The 20,142-nt window shown below is 51.2% G+C and overlaps 1 protein-coding gene across 1 annotated transcript; it reads left to right on the forward strand.

The window, feature by feature from the left end:
• Positions 1-218: 218 nt before the first annotated feature.
• On the forward strand, positions 219-18,647 carry LOC123186416 (bifunctional epoxide hydrolase 2-like). The gene is made up of 4 exons (XM_044598183.1): positions 219-371; positions 480-587; positions 10,707-10,709; positions 18,117-18,647. The coding sequence occupies exons 1-4, from the start codon at positions 219-221 to the stop codon at positions 18,645-18,647; spliced, it is 795 nt and encodes a 264-aa protein (XP_044454118.1).
• The last annotated feature ends 1,495 nt before the right edge of the window (positions 18,648-20,142 follow it).

Consider the following 20,142-nt stretch of genomic DNA (forward strand, 5'->3'; position numbering starts at 1 on the left):
AGGTCGCAGGTTCAATGCCCATCTTATATATTTTTATATTAATTTTCTTACTAATTACTTACCGACAGATGGCCCCATTAGTCATAGGGTTATATATAGTACTCAAGTAATTCAGTTTTGTAACTATAAATGGGCCTTACATCATGTCAGCCATACCGTTTTGGACGGTGGTGTTCCTGCATGGCTTCCCGGAGATATGGTACTCGTGGCGCCACCAGATGCAGGCCGTGGCCGCCGCAGGGTACCGCGCCATCGCGCCGGACTGCCGCGGGTACGGCCTGTCGGACCAGCCGCCGGAGCACGAGGAGCCCTTCTGGGAGGACCTCGTCGCCGACGTGCTCGCCATCCTCGATGCCCTCTCCATCCCCAAGGTAAGCAGCACCACCGAAGAAAACCATGGCCCCAAGTCCCAACTCCCAAGCGTCCATGAGTGACCGACGTCTCGTTTCCTTTCCTCGTGCGTGCGTCCGTGAGTGCAGGTGTTCCTGGTGGGCAAGGACTTCGGTGCCATGCCGGCGTACGACTTCGCGCTGCGGCACCCGGGACGCACCCGGGGCGTGGCGTGCCTGGGCATCGCCTTTAGCCCTGTGCCCTTCGACTTCGATGGCATCATGCCGGAGGGCTTCTACCCGCTGCGGTTGTCGGCGTTCTGGAAACGGGGTCCCCAGACTTGCCTGCTTATGGCCTGCGGCGTGGCTTAAAGGGGGCTCAACACGGCCCATCTTCATCACTACAAACTCAAGACCCTCGCGAGGGGCCAAGCCTCGCGGGACGGACGACGCGAAGCTTTCTCTGACATGGCCTCATCAGGCTGGCTCGCAAGGAGATGGAGAGATCAAGGCGGGGTACCTCACGAGGTGCCCGTGACGCAAGCCATGATGACCAAGAGCGCCAGGCGGGTGCCAGCCCGCGCAGTGTTCTCCTTTCCCCTTTGATGCAAAGGGGGCAAGCGCAGCCGTGGAGTACCGAGGCATCAGGCAAAGGTTGCCATTTCGGTGCAACAAGACCAAGACCAGGTCATTGTGGAGCCCAAGACGGCGTCACCACCAGAGTTTTGTGCAGGCGAAGACTATTTTGTTAGGATAACTGGTACTAGCTGTCCCCTTTCAAATTAGCCCATCATTGTTGGCTCCCTTCCCGCTCGATATTTGGGAAGAGGATCAGGGCCTCTATAAATAGGACCAGCCACCCGCAGGATGGAAAGAGGGGGGAGAGAGGCATCATCAGTTGTGAAGAGAGAGAGAAGGGTGACTGGACTCCTCCCAGCAGTTCATTGCCCCAGCCAAGAACAGACCCTCACAAGGTTGTTCTTCCTTGTATTGTTCGTCACCATCAGCCCAAGAGGCAATCCACCACACCACACACTGGAGTAGGGTATTACACCACAATGATGGCCCGAACCAGTATAAACTCTGTGTCTCTTGTGTTGTTCTTTTCATAGCTTAGATCTTAGCGTGGCGGAGGGGTGCAGGTAGGTAGGAGGCGAAATCTCCACGCGCACCTCAGTGTTCGAACCTCAAGGGTCTGCTGGAACCCGAAATCTGACATTTGGCGCGCCAGGTAGGGGTGCGCCGGAATCCACCTTCTCCCGCTTCGTGCCCCGTCGCGTCGTCATCACCATGTCCGGCGACCAGGCGGGCAACCCAGATCCATGGGCGGCGTGGCCCGCCCGCGCAGAGCCGCTCGCCTCGGGCGACCCCGTGCCCCAGGCAGCTCGCGGTCCGCAGGGCGCTGCGGGCCGCGGGCGACGCGGACAGGCTTCGACAGCTCTCACACCGCGGCAGGCGCGGTCGGCAGCAAGGGCCTCCAATCACGTCGCGACCACGACACCGTACACCCGCCGGGAGCAGGCGAACTCGAGGGCCGCGCTCACGGTGGCCCGAGAGCTGCTGCAGTGCAGGCTGCTGGAGGGCGGCCGCGACGTGCTGCTGGAGCGGGTGGCAGAGCTCCTGGGCTTCGCCGCCTCGGGGGCTCACCCCTTCTGCACCCAGCTCCCATCTCAAGCCCAGGGCGGCCCGCGCGGGGGCTCCGCGCGCGCCCGCGGGCCCCAAGGCTACTCCAACGCCAGCGAAGCTGTCAGGACCGGACCGGCGGCGGCGCCGCCCCCGCTCCCGGTCCGCGAAGAAGAAGGACTCGACGCGACCCACGGCCCCAGTGGACAGCCGCGCTGCCACCCCACGGTGGACGTGTCAGGCAGGACCGTGTGGCACGCGGGGCACTACGGCGTGGCCTTCGGGTTGACGGCGCTAGAGGAATACGTGTCCCTCATGATGGACCAAGAACACCCTCACGAGAGCGAACAAGGCTCGCTCCACAGCCCAGGCTGGGGGACGAGGCGTCAGAAGCTGAGCCTTTCCAGGAGCCCTGGGGCGGTCCCACTGGCCGTGCTGGAGGCAACGATTATCGGGTACCGCTAATTCTTCAGGAGCAGGCATACGCATCCACATTGTCTTCCACCCAGTGCGCCAGGTCGTCTCGGACGGCCTAGGGGACTGGGGCGATGGCGGCGTCGAAATCGAAGTGGGGATCCATGTTCCGGAGATGGCTGAAGACGCGAGAAAAGGCGCGCCCGAGCAGGGCGCGGCTCCTCTCCTCCACCAACCTGTCAGCCCTGACCGACCGCGCCTCCAGCTGCGTCACCACGTCAGTGAAGAACTGAAAATTGCCGGCGTAGTTGACTGCGTGCGGCTCGCCAACAGCCACCTCGCAGATGTTGCCCAAGGCTGTGTTGGCTCTCTCTCGGAGCGTGGTGAGCATGGGGCCGTGCTCATGCTCCAGGATCCGCCGCTGACGTATCTCGTCCGCATTCTGGCGCGCGACGGCCTCAGCCTCCTCCACCCGCTGGCAAAAAAGGAGCACCTCGGCCTGGGAGGTGGTTAACTCACCTTGCGCCACCTCAAGGGCGGCCCGGAAAGCATCGCCCGCCGCGTCGCCTCCTCCAGCTTGGCCCTCAAGGTGGCAGTCCTGCCTTCAGCTTCGGCCCGGATCAACCCCAGCTTCTCTTCGAACTCATGCTCGAGGTTCAAATGCGCCATCGCCACCCGACGTCCGACCTCCTTCAGGACACGGGCTTCCTGTGCAGCGACATCATCCTCCGCCTGCGTCACCAAGCGCTCCCTCGTCTCCAGACGCTCGTACTCGCGGGTACGTTCGGCGGCTTCCAGCGTCAGCGCCTTCTCACGCTTCTGGAGCTCTGCTGAGTCGCCAGAGGCCACCTTCATCGACGCAAGGGCTGCCTCACGCAGCTCCACCTGCTCCTCCAATGAGTGGCACCAGGCCAGGAGCTCCAGAGCCCGCTCCTCCGTCGCCTTTCGCCGCCCGTCGGCCTCCCGGGCCTCCTCAGCGGCCCAAGATCGGGCCTCCCGAGAGGCCACCAGTGACACCTTGGCCTCTGCGTCGTCAAGATCGCGCTGACGGCGCGCAAGGGCGATGGCGCCCTCCAGCTCGCGCCTCTCCGCAGCCAGGCGCAGGCCCTCGGCCTCAAGGCGTGCGTATTCATCAGTAAGCTCCTCACCAAGCAGGCTCACCGCGTCAGCCGCCCTTCGAAGGAATCCTTGGCGGAGAGCGCTGAAAGGACATGCGGTGCCCCCATGTGTGGTTTTGGTAATTGATGACAATCTCTATGGACTAACGGATGCCTTGAGTTATATTTGAAGGATTTGTCCATGTGTTGTCTTGAAGTCCATGTGTTGGTTTCAAGGAGTTTATGAGATGGCCAAAGTGCTTTTCACGGAATTATCCAAAGATTGGTCATGTGTGAGTTGAGATGGCCAAAGTGCTTTTCAAGGAATTATCCAAAGATTGGTCATGTGTGAGTTGAGCTTATTGCAAGCATGTCTTGAAGAAGAAGATTGTGTGATCATTCATGGTTACCTTCAAGAATCATCCAAATGAGAGTTGGAAAGATTCAATGTTGATCAAGACTAAGTCAAGAGTGAATCAAGTTGATCAACTCACAAAGCATAGAAGAAGTACCGAGAGGGATCAAGTGATCCCATGGTACGGTAAGCATTGTCCATTACGCTTTGTGTACTAACCCATGGTCTACGTGAGAGTTCTTTGTGGGGTTAGGTGTATTTCCATGGTCTTGCGTCAAGAGGAAGATCTCATACAACCCATGGAGGATGACATCAAGTGGTGATCGTCATCAAGTTTGCAGTGTGCAAGTTCAAGTGGAGCAACTCGAAGAGTGGCTCACCCATAATGGATTATGTTGGGGAACGTAGCAGAAATTCAAAAATTTCCTACGTGCCACCAAGATCTATCTATGGAGAGACCAGCAACGAGTAGAAAGAGAGTGCATCTACATACCCTTGTAGATCGCTAAGCGGAAGCGTTCAAGTGAACGGGGTTGATGGAGTCGTACTCGTCGTGATTCAAATCACCGATGATCCTAGTGTCGAACGGACGGCACCTCCGCGTTCAACACACGTACAGCCCGGTGACGTCTCCCACGCCTTGATCCAGCAAGGAGAGAGGGAGAGGTTGAGGAAGACTCCATCCAACAGCAGCACAACGGCGTGGTGGTGGTGGAGGAGCGTGGCAATCCAGCAGGGCTTCGCCAAGCACCATGGGAGAGGAGGAGTAGGGAGAGAGGTAGGGCTGTGCCAGAACTTCGTGTATAGCTCCCATGCGCCTCCCCACTATATATAGGGGTGGAGGGGCTGGTTTCTTGCCCTCCAAGTCCATTGGGGCGTTGGCCAAGGTGGGAGGAAAGAAATCTCATTATTTCCTTCCCCACCGATTGTTATCCCCCCTTTTTAGGGATCTTGATCTTATCCCTTCGGGATATGATCTTATTCCTTCTAAGGGGGGATCTTGGTGCGCCTTGACCAGGGGTGTGCGGCCTTGCCCCCACTACCCACGTCCATGTGGGTCCCCCCATGCAGGTGGGCCCCACTCCGGAACCTTCTAGAACCTTCCCGGTACAATACCGAAAAATCCTGAACATTTTCCGGTGGCCAAAATAAGACTTCCCATATATAAATCTTTACCTCCGGACCATTCCGGAACTCCTCGTGACGTCCGGGATCTCATCCGGGACTCCGAACAACATTCGGTAACCACATACAAACTTCCTTTATAACCCTAGCGTCATCGAACCTTAAGTGTGTAGACCCTACGGGTTCGGGAGACATGTAGACATGACCGAGACGTTCTCCGGTCAATAACCAACAGCGGGATCTGGATACCCATGATGGCTCCCACATGTTCCACGATGATCTCATCGGATGAACCACGATGTCAAGGACTTAATCAATCCCGTATTCAATTCCCTTTGTCTATCGGTATGTTACTTGCCCGAGATTCGATCGTCGGTATCCAATACCTTGTTCAATCTCGTTACCGGCAAGTCACTTTACTCGTTCCGTAACACATCATCCCGTGATCAACTCCTTGGTCACATTGCGCATATGATGATGTCCTACCGAGTGGGCCCAGAGATACCTCTCCGTTTACAGGGAGTGACAAATCCCAGTCTCGATCCGCATAAAACAATAGATACTTTCGGAGATACCTGTAGTGCACCTTTATAGTCACCCAGTTACGTTGTGACGTTTGATACACCCAAAGCACTCCTACGGTATCCAGGAGTTACACGCTCTCATGGTCGAAGGAAGAGATACTTGACATTGGCAAAGCTCTAGCAAATGAACTACACGATCTTTTGTGCTAGTCTTAGGATTGGGTCTTGTCCATCACATCATTCTCCTAATGATGTGATCCCGTTATCAACGACATCCAATGTCCATAGCCAGGAAACCATGACTATCTGTTGATCACAACGAGCTAGTCAACTAGAGGCTCACTAGGGACATATTGTGGTCTATGTATTCACACGTGTATTACGATTTCCGGATAATACAGTTATAGCATGAATAAAAGACAATTATCATGAACAAGGAAATATAATAATAATACTTTTATTATTGCCTCTAGGGCATATTTCCAACATTCTCCCACTTGCACTAGAGTCAGTAATCCAGTTCACATCGCCATGTGATTAACACTCACAGGTCACATCGCCATGTGACTAATACCCAAGGGTTTACTAGAGTCAGTAGTCTAGTTCACATCACTATGTGATTAACACTCAATGAGTTTTATGTTTGATCATGTTGCTTGTGAGAGAGGTTTTAGTCAACGGGTCTGAACCTTTCAGATCCGTGTGTGCTTTACAAATCTCTATGTCATCTCCTAGATGCAGCTACCACGCTCTATTTGGAGCTATTCCAAATAACTGTTCTACTTTGAGCTATTCTAAATTATTGCTCCATTATATGTATCCGGTCTCTCTACTCAGAGCTATCCGGATAGGTGTTAAGCTTTACGACGAACTCTTTTACCACCTCCATAATCGAGAAAATTCCTTAGTCCACTAGTTACTAAGGATAACTTTGACCGCTGTCCTGTGAGCCATTCTTGGATCACTCTTGTACCCCTTGACTGACTCATGGCAAGGCACACTTCAGGTGCGGTACACAGCATAGCATACTGAAGAGCCTACGTCTTAAGCATAGGGGACGACCTTCGTCCTTTCTCTCTATTCTGCCGTGGTCGAGCTTTAAGTCTTAACTTCGTACCTTACAACTCAGGCAAGAACTCCTTCTTTGACTGGTCCATCTTGAACACGTTCAAGATCATGTCAAGGTATGTGCTCATTTGAAAGTATTATTAAGCATTTTGATCTATCCTTATAGATCTTGATGCTCAATGTTCAAGTAGCTTAATCCAGGCTTTCTATTGAAAAACACTTTCAAAATAACCCTATATGCTTTCCAGAAATTCTACATCATTTCTGATCAACATGTATTCATCCGAAATTCTATAGTGCTCCCACTCACTTCTTTGGAAATACAAGTTTCTCATAAACTTTGTATAAACCCAAAATCTTTGATCATCATCAAAGCATACATTCCAACTCCGAGATGCTCACTCCAGTCCTTAGAAGGATCGCTGGAGCTAGCATACCTTTTAGCATCCTTAGGATCGACAAAAACTTTCTGATTGTATTACATACAACCTTTCCTCACAAAAACTGGTAAGGAAACTCGTTTTGATATCCATCTGCCAGATTTCATAAATACAACTAATGTAACATGAATCCGACGGACTTTAAGCATCGCTACGGATGAGAAAATCTCATCGTAGTCAACTCCTTGAACTTGTGAAAAACTTTTCGCCACAAGTCGAGCTTCATGGACGGTGACATTACCATCCACGTCTGTCTTCTTCTTAAAGATCCATTTATCTTAATGGCTTGCCGATCATCGGGCAAGTCCACCAAAGTCCATGGATCCGTTCTCGGATTTTATGGCCTCGAGCCATTTATCGGAATCCGGGCCCACCATCGCTTCTCCATAGCTCGTAGGTTCATTGTTGTCCAACAACATGACTTCCAAGATAGGATTACGTACCACTCTGAAGTAGTACGCATCCTTGTCATCCCACGAGGTTTGATAGTGACTTGATCCGAAGTTTCATGATCAATATCATAAGCTTCCACTTCAATTGGTGTAGGTGCCACAGGAACAACTTCCTGTCCCCTGCCACACACTAGTTGAAGAGACGGTTCAATAACCTCATCAAGTCTCCACCATCCTCCCACTCAACTCTTTCGAGAGAAACCTTTCCTCGAGAAAGGACCCGATTCTAGAAACAATTCATATTGCTTTCGGATCTGAATTAGGAGGTATACCCAACTGTTTTGGGTGTCCTATGAAGATGTATTTTATCCGCTTTGGGTTCGAGCTTAATCCTGAAACTTTTTCACATAAGCATCGCAGCCCCAAACCTTTAAGAAAAGACAACTTAGGTTTCTCTAAACCATAATTCATACGGTGTCATCTCATCGGAATTATGTGGTGCCCTATTTAAAGTGAATGTGGTTGTCTCTAATGCCTAACCCATGAACGATAGTGGTAATTCGATAAGAGACATCATGGTACGCACCATATCCAATAGGGTGCAACTATGATGTTCGGACACACCATCACACTATGGTGTTCCAGGCGGTATTAATTGCGAAACAATTTCCACAATGTCTTAATTGTGTGCCAAAACTGGTAACTCAGATATTCATCTCTATGATCATATCATAGACATTTTATCCTCTTGTCACAATGATCTTCTACTTCACTCTGAAACTATTTGAACCATTCAATAATTCAGACTTGTGTTTCATCAAGTAAATATTCTAAACATCTACTCAAATCATCTGTGAAGTAAGAACATAACGATATTCACTGCATGCCTCAGCACTCATTGGACTGCACACATCAAAATGTGTTACTTCCAACAAGTTGCTATCTTGTTCCATCTTACTGAAAACGAGGCTTTTCAGTCATCTTGCCCATGTGGTATGATTTGCATATTTCAAGTGATTTAAAATCAAGTGAGTCCAAATGATCCATCTGCATGGAGTTTCTTCATGCGTATACACCAATAGACATGGTTCGCATGTCTCAAACTTTTCTAAAACGAGTGAGTCCAAAGATCCATCAACATGGAGCTTCTTCATGCGTTTTATACCATTATGACTTACATGGCAGCGCCACAAGTAAGTGGTACTATCATTACTATCTTATATCTTTTGGCATGAAAATGTGTATCACTACGATCGAGATTCAATAAACCATTCCTTTAGGTGCAAGACCATTGAAGGTTTTATTCAAATAAATAGAGTAACCATTATTCTCCTTAAATGAATAACCGTATTGCGATAGACATAATCCAATCATGTCTATGCTCAACGCAAACACCAATCTCGATGGTAGAGGGAGCGTGTGATGCTTGATCATATCAACATTGGAAACACTTCCAACACATATCGTCAGCTCACCTTTAGCTAGTCTCCTTATATTTCGTAGCTTTTATTTCGAGTTACTAACACTTAGCAATCGAACCGGTATCTAATACCCTTGTGCTACTAGGAGTACTAGTAAAGTACACATTAACATAATGTATATCCAATATACTTCTATCGACCTTGCCAGCCTTCTCATCTACCAAGTATCTAGGGTAATGCTGTTCCAGTGGTTGTTCCCCTTATTACAGAAGCACTTAGTCTCGGGTTTGGGTTCAACCTTTGGTTTCTTCACTAGAGCAGCAGCTGAATTGCCGTTTCATGAAGTATCCCTTTGTTCCCTTGCCCTTCTTGAAACTAGTGGTTTCACCAACCATCAACAATTGATGCTCCTTCTTGATTTCTACTTTCGCGGTGTCAAACATCATGAATATTTCAAGGATCATCATATCTATCCCTGATATGTTATAGTTCATCACGAAGCTCTAGCAGCTTGGTGGCAATGACTTTGGGGAAACATCACTATCTCATTTGGAAGATCAACTCCCACTCGATTCAAGTGATTGTTGCACTCAGACAATCTGAGCACAAGCTCAACGATTGAGCTTTTCTCCCTTAGTTTGTAGGCTAAGAAAATTGTCGGAGGTCTTATACCTCTTGACGTGGGCACGAGCCTGAAATCCCAATTTCAGCCCTCGAAACATCTCATATGTTCCGCGACATTTCAAAAACGTCTTTGGTGCCTCTACTTAAACCATTTAACTGAACTATCACGTAGTTATCAAAAACATGTATGTCCGATGTTCGCAACATCCACAAACGACGTTTGGGGTTCGGCACACTCAGCAGTGCATTAAGGACATAAGCTTTCTACTGTCCACATAATTGCTACTATCAACTTTCAACTATATTTTCTCTAGGAACATATCTAAAACAGTAGAACTAAAGCGCGAGCTACGACATAATTTGCAAAAGGTCTTTTGACTATGTTCAAGATAATTAAGTTCATCTTATGAACTCCCACTCAGATAGACATCCCTCTGGTCATCTAAGTGATTACATGATCCGAGTCAACTAGGCCGTGTCCGATCATCACGTGAGACGGACTAGTCATCATCGGTGAACATCTTCATGTTGATCGTATCTACCATACGACTCATGCTCGACCTTTCGGTCTCCGTGTTCCGAGGCCATGTCTGCACATGCTAGGCTCGTCAAGTTAACCCTAAGTGTTTTCGCTGTGTAAAACTGTCTTACACCCGTTGTATGTGAACGTAAGAATCCATCACACCCGATCATGACGTGGTGCTTAGAAGCGACGAACTGTAGCAACGGTGCACAGTTAGGGGAGAACACTTCTTGAAATTTTGTAAGGGATCATCTTATTTACTACCGTCGTCCTAAGCAAACAAGATGCATAAACATGATAAACATCACATACAATCAAATAGTGACATGATATGGCCAATATCATTTTGCTCCTTTTGATCTTCATCTTCGGGGCTCCATGATCATCATCGTCACCGGCACGACACCATGATCTCCATCATCATGATCTCCATCATCGTGTCTTCATGAAGTTGTCACGCCAACGACTACTTCTACTTCTATGACTAACGCGTTTAGCAATAAAGTAAAGTAGTTTACATGGCGTTCTTCAATGACACGCGGGTCATACAATAAATAAAGACAACTCCTATGGCTCCTGCGGGTTGTCATACTCATCGACATGCAAGTCGTGAATCCTATTACAAGAACATGATCAATCTCATACATCACATATCATTCATCACATTCTTCTTGGCCATATCACATCACATAGCATACCCTGCAAAAACAAGTTAGACGTCCTCTAATTGTTGTTGCATGTTTTACGTGGCTGCTATGGGTTTCTAGCAAGAACGTTTCTTACCTACGCAAGGCCACAACGTGATATGCCAATTGCTATTTACCCTTCATAAGGACCCTTTTCATCGAATCCGTTCCGACTAAAGTGGGAGAGACTGGCACCCGCTAGCCACCTTATGCACCAAGTGCATGTCAATCGGTGGAACTTGTCTCACGTAAGAGTACGTGTAAGGTCGGTCCGGGCCGCTTCATCCCACAATACCGTCGAAACAAGATTGGACTAGTAACGGTAAGCATATTGAACAAAATCAACGCCCACAACTACTTTGTATTCTACTCGTGCAAAGAATCTACGCAATAAACCTGGCTCTGATACCACTGTTGGGGAACGTAGCAGAAATTCAAAATTTTCCTACGTGTCACCAAGATCTATCTATGGAGAGACCAGCAACGAGTAGAAAGAGAGTGCATCTACATACCCTTGTAGATTGCTAAGCGGAAGCGTTCAAGTGAACGGGGTTGATGGAGTCGTACTCGTCGTGATTCAAATCACCGATGATCCTAGTGTCGAACGGACGGCACCTCCGCGTTCAACACACGTACAACCCGGTGACGTCTCCCACGCCTTGATCCAGCAAGGAGAGAGGGAGAGGTTGAGGAAGACTCCATCCAACAGCAGCACAACGGCGTGGTGGTGGTGGAGGAGCGTGGCAATCCAGCAGGGCTTCGCCAAGCACCATGGGAGAGGAGGAGTAGGGAGAGAGGTAGGGCTGTGCCAGAACTTCGTGTATAGCTCCCATGTGCCTCCCCACTATATATAGGGGTGGAGGGGCTGGTTTCTTGCCCTCCAAGTCCATTGGGGCGTTGGCCAAGGTGGGAGGAAAGAAATCTCATTATTTCCTTCCCCACCGATTGTTATCCCCCCTTTTTAGGGATCTTGATCTTATCCCTTCGGGATATGATCTTATTCCTTCTAAGGGGGGATCTTGGTGCGCCTTGACCAGGGGTGTGGGGCCTTGCCCCCACTACCCACGTCCATGTGGGTCCCCCCATGCAGGTGGGCCCCATTCCAGAACCTTCTAGAACCTTCCCGGTACAATACCGAAAAATCCCGAACATTTTCCGGTGGCCAAAATAGGACTTCCCATATATAAATCTTTACCTCCGGACCATTCTGGAACTCCTCGTGACGTCCGGGATCTCATCCGGGACTCCGAACAACATTCGGTAACCACATACAAACTTCCTTTATAACCCTAGCGTCATCGAACCTTAAGTGTGTAGACCCTACGGGTTCGGGAGACATGTAGACATGACCGAGACGTTCTCCGGTCAATAACCAACAGCGGGATCTGGATACCCATGATGGCTCCCACATGTTCCACGATGATCTCATCGGATGAACCACGATGTCAAGGACTTAATCAATCCCGTATTCAATTCCCTTTGTCTATCGGTATGTTACTTGCCCGAGATTCGATCGTCGGTATCCAATACCTTGTTCAATCTCATTACCGGCAAGTCACTTTACTTGTTCCGTAACACATCATCCCGTGATCAACTCCTTGGTCACATTGCGCATATGATGATGTCCTACCGAGTGGGCCCAGAGATACCTCTCCGTTTACACGGAGTGACAAATCCCAGTCTCGATCCGCATAAAACAATAGATACTTTCGGAGATACCTGTAGTGCACCTTTATAGTCACCCAGTTACATTGTGACGTTTGATACAGCCAAAGCACTCCTACGGTATCCAGGAGTTACACGCTCTCATGGTCGAAGGAAGAGATACTTGACATTGGCAAAGCTCTAGCAAATGAACTACACGATCTTTTGTGCTAGTCTTAGGATTGGGTCTTGTCCATCACATCATTCTCATAATGATGTGATCCCGTTATCAATGACATCCAATGTCCATAGCCAGGAAACCATGACTATCTGTTGATCACAACGAGCTAGTCAACTAGAGGCTCACTAGGGACATACTGTGGTCTATGTATTCACACGTGTATTACGATTTCCGGATAATACAGTTATAGCATGAATAAAAGACAATTATCATGAACAAGGAAATATAATAATAATACTTTTATTATTGCCTCTAGGGCATATTTCCAACAGATTATGGGGGAGCAATCAAGCTTGAAGCTTGCTGTCCATTATGGTGTCAATGGAATTGTGGAGATGTGCCAAAGAGTGGCTCACCCATAGTGGAGTATGGGGGAGCAATCAACTAGTCTTCATCGAGCCAACACAATCAAGAAAGGTGGTCCAACTTGAGGAAGTCAAGATCGTCATCATCTAGCTCAAGTGGACTATGTGCAAGGCAAAGGTTTGCCCTTGATAGGTTTTCTATTTTACCGGTCTCATAGTGGTAGTTGGGAGACCGGGTTGTAGGATCGATTGCCGTACTATCAAGGGGGACTCTCTAGGGAGTAGCTTGATCGTATCATTAGTCGAGAGCTCAAACCATTGCATCCTTGCATCATCTTTCTTGGTTCTTGTTTGGTTCCATTTGTGAGTCTTAGAGCTTATGGTCATCTTTATGACAAGCTTGAGTTCATCGAAAACGGAGTTCGCATGCATCTTCTATGATGTTTTCCATGTTGGAGGTTTTGCCAGTTCTTCTCGGTTGGAGGTTTCACTCCTTTATTTGTTGGCATACCTCCCCTGCTACTCGTCATCTTGTTTCCAACAAACTTGAGTTTGCTCAATTCGGAGCTCATATGCAGAAGTTATGGCAGTTCTGGTTTTCTTGAGAGTGGTTTTTGTCTGGTCCCAGCGGTAGTACCGCGTGCCCCAGCGGTAGTACCGCTTGGAGCTCTCAGCCGTTGTACCGCTGCTTTCGGGCGGTGGTACCGCCAACTTGCTCAGCAAAGACTTGGGCGGTTGTTCCGGCCAGGCACCGCCCAAGTACCGGTCAGGCCTCTGTTTTGATGCGGTACTCGGGCGGTGGTGGCCCGGTTGGTCCGGTCGTACCGGTACCACCGGTGTCCGGAGTGGTTCGACCGCTCAGGACTTAGCCGCCCGAGCGCTCAAGGCCATGCGGTTGCACCGGCCCGGTACCGCTCGACTACCGCACTCAGGGGTGACTCCCTTCTGTTCCTATGCGGTGGTTGAGCGGTGGCTGGGCGGTTGGTCCGGTTGTTCTTCTCAACCGGTGCTACCGCCTGGTCGCCCGGTTGTACCGCCTGGTAGGGTTTTGCATGTATACTGTGAGTCCCGGTTGTACCGGGACCAGGAGCGGTAGTACCGCTCGTGTGCGGGCTGAGCACATAACGGTTGGATTTCCCCCTCCTATAAAAGGGGGTCTTCTTCCCCATTGAACCTAACCCTTTTGAGCTCGTGTTCTTCCCCCTTTATTGACCTTCTTTGAGCTTGCTAACTCTCATTCCCTCCATGGATTCTTTCTAGTTTTTGAGGGAAAAGAGAGAGGGGATCTAGATCCACATTTCCACCAATCACTTTCTCCTCTATGTGAGGGGAACCCCTTGGATCTAGATCTTGGAGTTCTTGGTGTTCTTCTTCTTGTTCTTCCTCTCATTTTCCTCCCTAGCATTAGTTGCTCCGATGGGATTTGAGAGAGAAGGACTTGGGCACTCCGTGTGCCCTTACCATTGCATTTGGTGCATCGGTTTGAGTTCCCCACGGTGATACGTGGAAGTGAAGTTTGAGAAGCTTATTACTCTTGGGTGTTTGGGCACCCTAGAGCTTGTTCCTCTTGGGTGCCTTGGCGCCCTAGACGGTTGGTGTTGTTCGGAGCTCAATCATTGTGGTGTAAAGCTCCGGGCAAGCGTCGGGGTCTCCAATTAGGTTGTGAAGATCGCCCCGAGCAATTTGACGGGTACCGGTGACCGCCCCCAAGGGTTGCCAAAGTGTACGGGTTCGGTGACCGCCCCCAAGGGTTGCCATTTGTACGGGTTCGGTGACCGCCCTCAAGGGTCCCTTGGTGGAATCACGACATCTTGCATTGTGCGAGGGCGTGAGGAGATTACGGTGGCCCTAGTGGCTTCTTGGGGAGCACTGTGCCTCCACACCGCTCCAAACAGAGATTAGCATCCGCAAGGGTGTGAACTTCGGGATACATCATTGTCTCCGCGTGCCTCGGTTATCTCTTACCCGAGCTCTTTACTTATGCACTTTACTTTGTGATAGCCATATTGTTTCTTGTCATATATCTTGCTATCACATAGTTGCTTATCTTGCTTAGCATAAGTTGTTGGTGCACATAGGTGAGCCTAGTTGTTTTAGGTTTTGTGCTTGACAAATTAACCGCTAGGTTTATTCCGCATTTGTTTAAGCCTAAATCGTAATTATTTTAAAATGCCTATTCATCCCCCCTCTAGGCGACATCCACGATCTTTCAAGCGCGACGCTCCCGAGCGCGCTCGAGCACGTCTTCCACACCATCATCTGCCCCAAGCAAGCGCCGGGGGCCACGAATCAGCACTCCCCCTCCGGGCAGGGGGCTGGGGGTTGGCACCCTCGCGACGGCCGGGCATGCCGCGCCATAAGCCCGGCCTGGAGCCAGCCCGTCCCCAGGTAAAGAGCGCAGGGAGCGCATCAGCCAATCGCAGTCCACGACCAGGTGAGAAGCCCACGGCAGGCTGGCTATGTCACGAGAAGGCCCGCGAAGGAGGATCGCGAGGTGCGCAGGGCCACGATACGCCTCGGGACGGTTCGCCTCTTCGATCGCCCTCACCACAAGGGCTCCGCTGCTCGGAGCGCTTGAGGACGGCGGAGGGGGCGAAGCCAAGGGGGACGGCTGCTCAGCCGTCTCCGCAAGCTCGGCTGGAAGGGGCCTGCAGAGCAAGGGTCAGTAAAAGCAACAGAAGAATCGGGAGCTGGGAAAGGAGAAGGCTTACTCATCAGTGACGAAGTACTTCCTATGCTTCAGCAGGCGACAAGGGTAATCGTCGCCCAGGGCCTCCCTTCTCTTCCGGAGGGCCTCAAAGTCCATGCGGAAGCGGCCTAAGAGTTGGGCGCAGGGATCAACCAGCGACGAAGATGGAGCGTCAAAGCGATCTGCGTCAGGGGTGCCTGCCTGATGTGCGCTGCCGATCGCCTCGCCAGGAGAAGCAACCGGAGCCTCAGGGGCCTCAGTCGCAGGCGCAGAGGGTAGCTGCTTGTCACCCTCAGCCTCAGCGGCACGGGCCCCAAGAACTGCTCCCTCATGAGCATCGTCCGGCGCTGTCACCCCGCCGAGAGCCTCCTCGGCCTCTGGCGCCTCATGCCTCCCTGCTCCGCCGCTTGAGGAAGAGTCGCCTTGGCCGACTGGAAGGGCAGTCACCACCACTGGGTTCTCGCGAGGCCCCTGGAGGCCGGCGGGGCGCGGCCCCCACTCATCAAAGATAGGCATCTGCTTCGCAAAATCGCCCCTACTCTGGCAGAGGTACAACAAGGCCCCTCCCTGCTGGATGCTGCCGGGGTTGGGGTCCCCAGTCAGGGTCAAGAGCGCTGTCCTCAGCGCTTCAGGAGTCAGGTCCTCTTCCTGGAGCCTCATACGATCATCGCGTCCGCTGAAGGCCCACATCCGGCGGGAGTGGCGTTGGAGAGGAGCAACGCGGCGTAGCAGGAACTCCTTCACCACCTTGGGCGCTGTCACGCCAAGCAACCTCAAGAACGCGAAGCGGTGCCAGACGAAGACGAGCCGGGGGCTCTCAAGCGTCTCCTGGCCCCAGCCCGAATTGGGGACAACAGGCGAAGTTGGCTCCGATAGCAGGGGGCTGGGCACCCCTGCGTCCACATACAGCCACCACTCGCGGAACCCAGCCGCGGGCAGGGGGAGCTTGAAGTCAATCCCAGAGGCCGCTGTCTCAGACGCGGCAACGAAGCTCACGCACGCCCAGCATTGGGTAGGGTCGACAAGGCGCAGCGAGAAGAAGTGGCGCAGCAAGGCAACCGAAGGAAGGATGCCCATCATAGCCTCGCAAACAAAGACGGAGACCGAAAGGAGAGTGATGGATTCAGGACCCAGATGCATCATGTGGGTCTGATAGTGGGAAAGCACGACATTGAAGAAATCAGAAAAGGGAGGAACCAGACCCGTCCACAGGGCGTCGGCAAAATACGGGACCTCGGTGACTATCCTGTCGATGGAGAAGTGGGACGCGGGCCAGGCCGTCGTCCTCCCACATTCGTTGAAGATAGTGGCCAGAGCCGAGCTGACCTTGCCCAAGCCCTCGGCGGGGGCCGCCAACGGCGGCGGGCAAGGCGGAGACACGGGTTTCTTCCCTCTTCCCTTCTTCGTCGGAGCCATGGTGATGGGAAGGGGGGGAAGGTTCGAGATTGGGTTGAAAACAGAAGCCGGAGTTCGAGCGGAGGAAGGACAGAGGGCGCTCGAGCAACAGAAAGGGGAACGGCTGTGTACGACTACGAGTCCGCCTAGCATGGCACAAAATAAGGAGGGCGCGGGGGAACAGTGCCGCCCACGTCCAATCAACCGCCACGCAGCGTCCAAGGCCGCCGGCTGTTAGGGCCCGCGGCGCTTCGCTCTTGCCCTTCCGCCTCCCTGCACGGCCAAGTCCGGGCGCGCCTTGGGCCCGGGGGCTACTGTCGGCGTTCTGGGAACGGGGGTCCTCAGACTTGCCTGCCTGCGGCCTGCGGCGTGGCTCAAAGGGGGCCTCAGCACGACCCATCTTCACCAACACAAACCCAAGACTCTCGCGAGGGGCCAAGTCTCGCGGGGCGGACAACGCGGAGCTTCTCAGGCACGGCCTCATCAGGCTGGCTCGCGAGGAGGCGGAGAGATCAAGGCGGGGTACCTCACGAGGTGCCCGTGACGCAAGCCATGACGACCAAGGGCGCCAGACGGGTGCCAGCCCGCGCAGTGTCCTCCTTTCCCCTTTGGTGCAAATGGGGCAAGCGCAGCCGTGGAGTACCGAGGCATCAGGCAAAGGTTGCCATTTCGGTGCAACAAGACCAAGACCAGGAGGACTGCAAGACGGAGGTCATTATGGAGCCCAAGACGGCGTCACCACCAGAGCTTTGTGCAGGCGAAGACTACTTTTGTCAGGATAACTGGTACTAGCTGTCCCCTTTCAAATTAGCCCGCCATTGTTGGCTCCCTTCCCGCTCGATATTTGGAAAGAGGACCAGGGCCTCTATAAATAGGACCAGCCACCCGCAGGATGGAAAGAGGGGGGGTGAGAGGTTAGAGGTTGGAGAGAGGCATCATCAGTTGTGAAGAGAGAGAGAAGGGTGACTGGACTCCTCCCAGCAGTTCATCGCCCCAGCCAAGAACAGACCCTCGCGAGGCTGTTCTTCCTTGTATTGTTCGTCACTATCAGCCCAAGAGGCAATCCACCACACCACACACTGGAGTAGGGTATTACATCACAACGGTGGCCCGAACCAGTATAAACCCTGTGTCTCTTGTGTTGTTCTTTCCATAGTTTAGATCTTAGCGTGGCGGAGGGGTGCAGGTAGGTAGGAGGCGAAATCTCCGCGCGCACCTCAGTGTTCGAACCTCAAGGGTCTGCCGGAACCCGAAATCCGACAGCGGTGGCGCCAGCCGGGGCAGGCGGAGGCGGACTTCGGGCGGTACAACATCCGGTGCGTGGTGCGCACCATCTACGTGCTCTTCTCCGGCCGCGAGATCCCGGCCGCCGAGCAAGGCCAGGAGGCCATGGACCTAGCCGACGGCTCCGCGCCCCTGCCGGAGTGGTTCACCGAGGAGGACCTCGACGTGTACGCCGCGCTCTACGAGAACTCCGGCTTCGGGTACCCGATCAAAATGCCGTACGGGTCGCTGGACAAGATGGCCACCCAGCTGGAGGCCAGGTTCGAGGTGCCGGTGCTGATGGTGATGGGGGAGGACTACGTCATGAAGCTGCCAGGGTTCGAGGCCGCCGTGAGGGGCGGCATGATGGCCGGCTTCGCGCCTGACCTCAAGGTCGCCTTCGTCCCGGAGGGCAGGCATTTCGTGCAGGAGCAGTTCCCGACGCAGGTTAACGAGCTCCTCCTTGGTTTCTTGAAGGATCACCCGTGATCCTGGGCGTGGTGGGGATGACACTGTTTACAGTAGTGTAGTTGCAACTGGCAACGGTGAACGGTCGCTTGCCTTGCACAGCGACCACCACGTGTATCATTGAAGCAAATATCCAAGTCCAAATGCCCATGTATACATTTTTCATCCCAAGTCTTATTCGATGTCAACCAAAATGTGTGTCCCTGACCCGGCGATTACGGCTTGGTTGAAGCATTCGACTTTAGGTGTTGGGTTTTGGTGTGAGGTCTGGGCATGCGGCCTGGACAAAACGCACCTCTTCATCAAGTTGATAGGAGTAGCGACAGATGGTGCCAAGACAGTGGTTTCAGACTTATTGATGTATTACTTTATAAGGCCTTAGTGAATAATTAATAAAATGGTTGTATGCATCGCCTTGATGAAGAGGCCGGGGTCATCCTTCTTTTCGAAAAAAAATCATTGTATTGGAGAGATGTAAGTTTGTAAGTTATTCTAAAGTAACAAAATAAACTAGTGAAATAATGTTCCTTCTTATCTTATTCCCTCTCAGCTCATCTGAACAAACAACCCACAATTTGTCATATATGAAAACAAATTCAATAAAAAGACATATACAACCCACCATCTATCATTAGCTATTCTTGGAAAGTGTCTGACTAGCCTATAGACCAATGAACATTTATATGTTTGTACATTTTGCCTTCCACTGCTTCTTTTAATTTTACCTTTTTACGAGTAGAGATACATTTCTGTTGCATTGTATAAAAAATGATTTGCATGATTTGAGTTGTCATGTGTGAGGTTGTCCTTCTTGAACTAAAGCTTATGAGGGACAAGGAGGAAGTTTCTGTGCCTCAAGGGTCTCGAAGTAAAGGAGTTGTCCTATGGACAACCTCTACTCTCCGTCGTGCTAACATATTATCTTTTACAATAAGGCTTTTGCCAACTCTTCAAGTGCAAACAAATCAAACTTGGCCAACTACACTTGCAATGTTAAAGATGCTTTGAAAATACTGCAAATTAAGATTTGGTATCACTAAACTTAATATAAGTTGTCCTTTACATTTTAATAGGTTATAGTTTTGTCGTACTGCACAAAAGCATCAACCGTAAGTGAGGCCAAATAACTTGCCTTGGTTAATACGTCAAGTTCAGTATGACTAGGATAATGTAGAGGAAGGAGCCGAGATAGAATACAAGTGTTATATCTTATGGTTTTGACGACGAAGCTGATTAGAACACCTTTTCTCGCCAGCAAAAATGTGGATCCACGAGGTGCTGTGTTGTTGATAACTTGACCCGGAAGGGAAGGGGAGCGCATAAGGGTCAAATGTTCCGAAGGACATTGCTGTGACATCGTGATATGCTTACCCTTTGCTGTATTTAATGTGTAGTGTTGTGTGAACATCAAAGTAGCGGAATGAATGTATTAGATGTGTATACGTGTTATGTGAACATCCCTAATCATCCTTTAGAGCGAGGGATTTGTTATCGGAGCGAAGGTCCAGCCCATGTA

This window comes from Triticum aestivum, chromosome 2A (genome assembly GCF_018294505.1).
Source record: "Triticum aestivum cultivar Chinese Spring chromosome 2A, IWGSC CS RefSeq v2.1, whole genome shotgun sequence".
Taxonomy (NCBI): Eukaryota; Viridiplantae; Streptophyta; class Magnoliopsida; order Poales; family Poaceae; genus Triticum; species Triticum aestivum.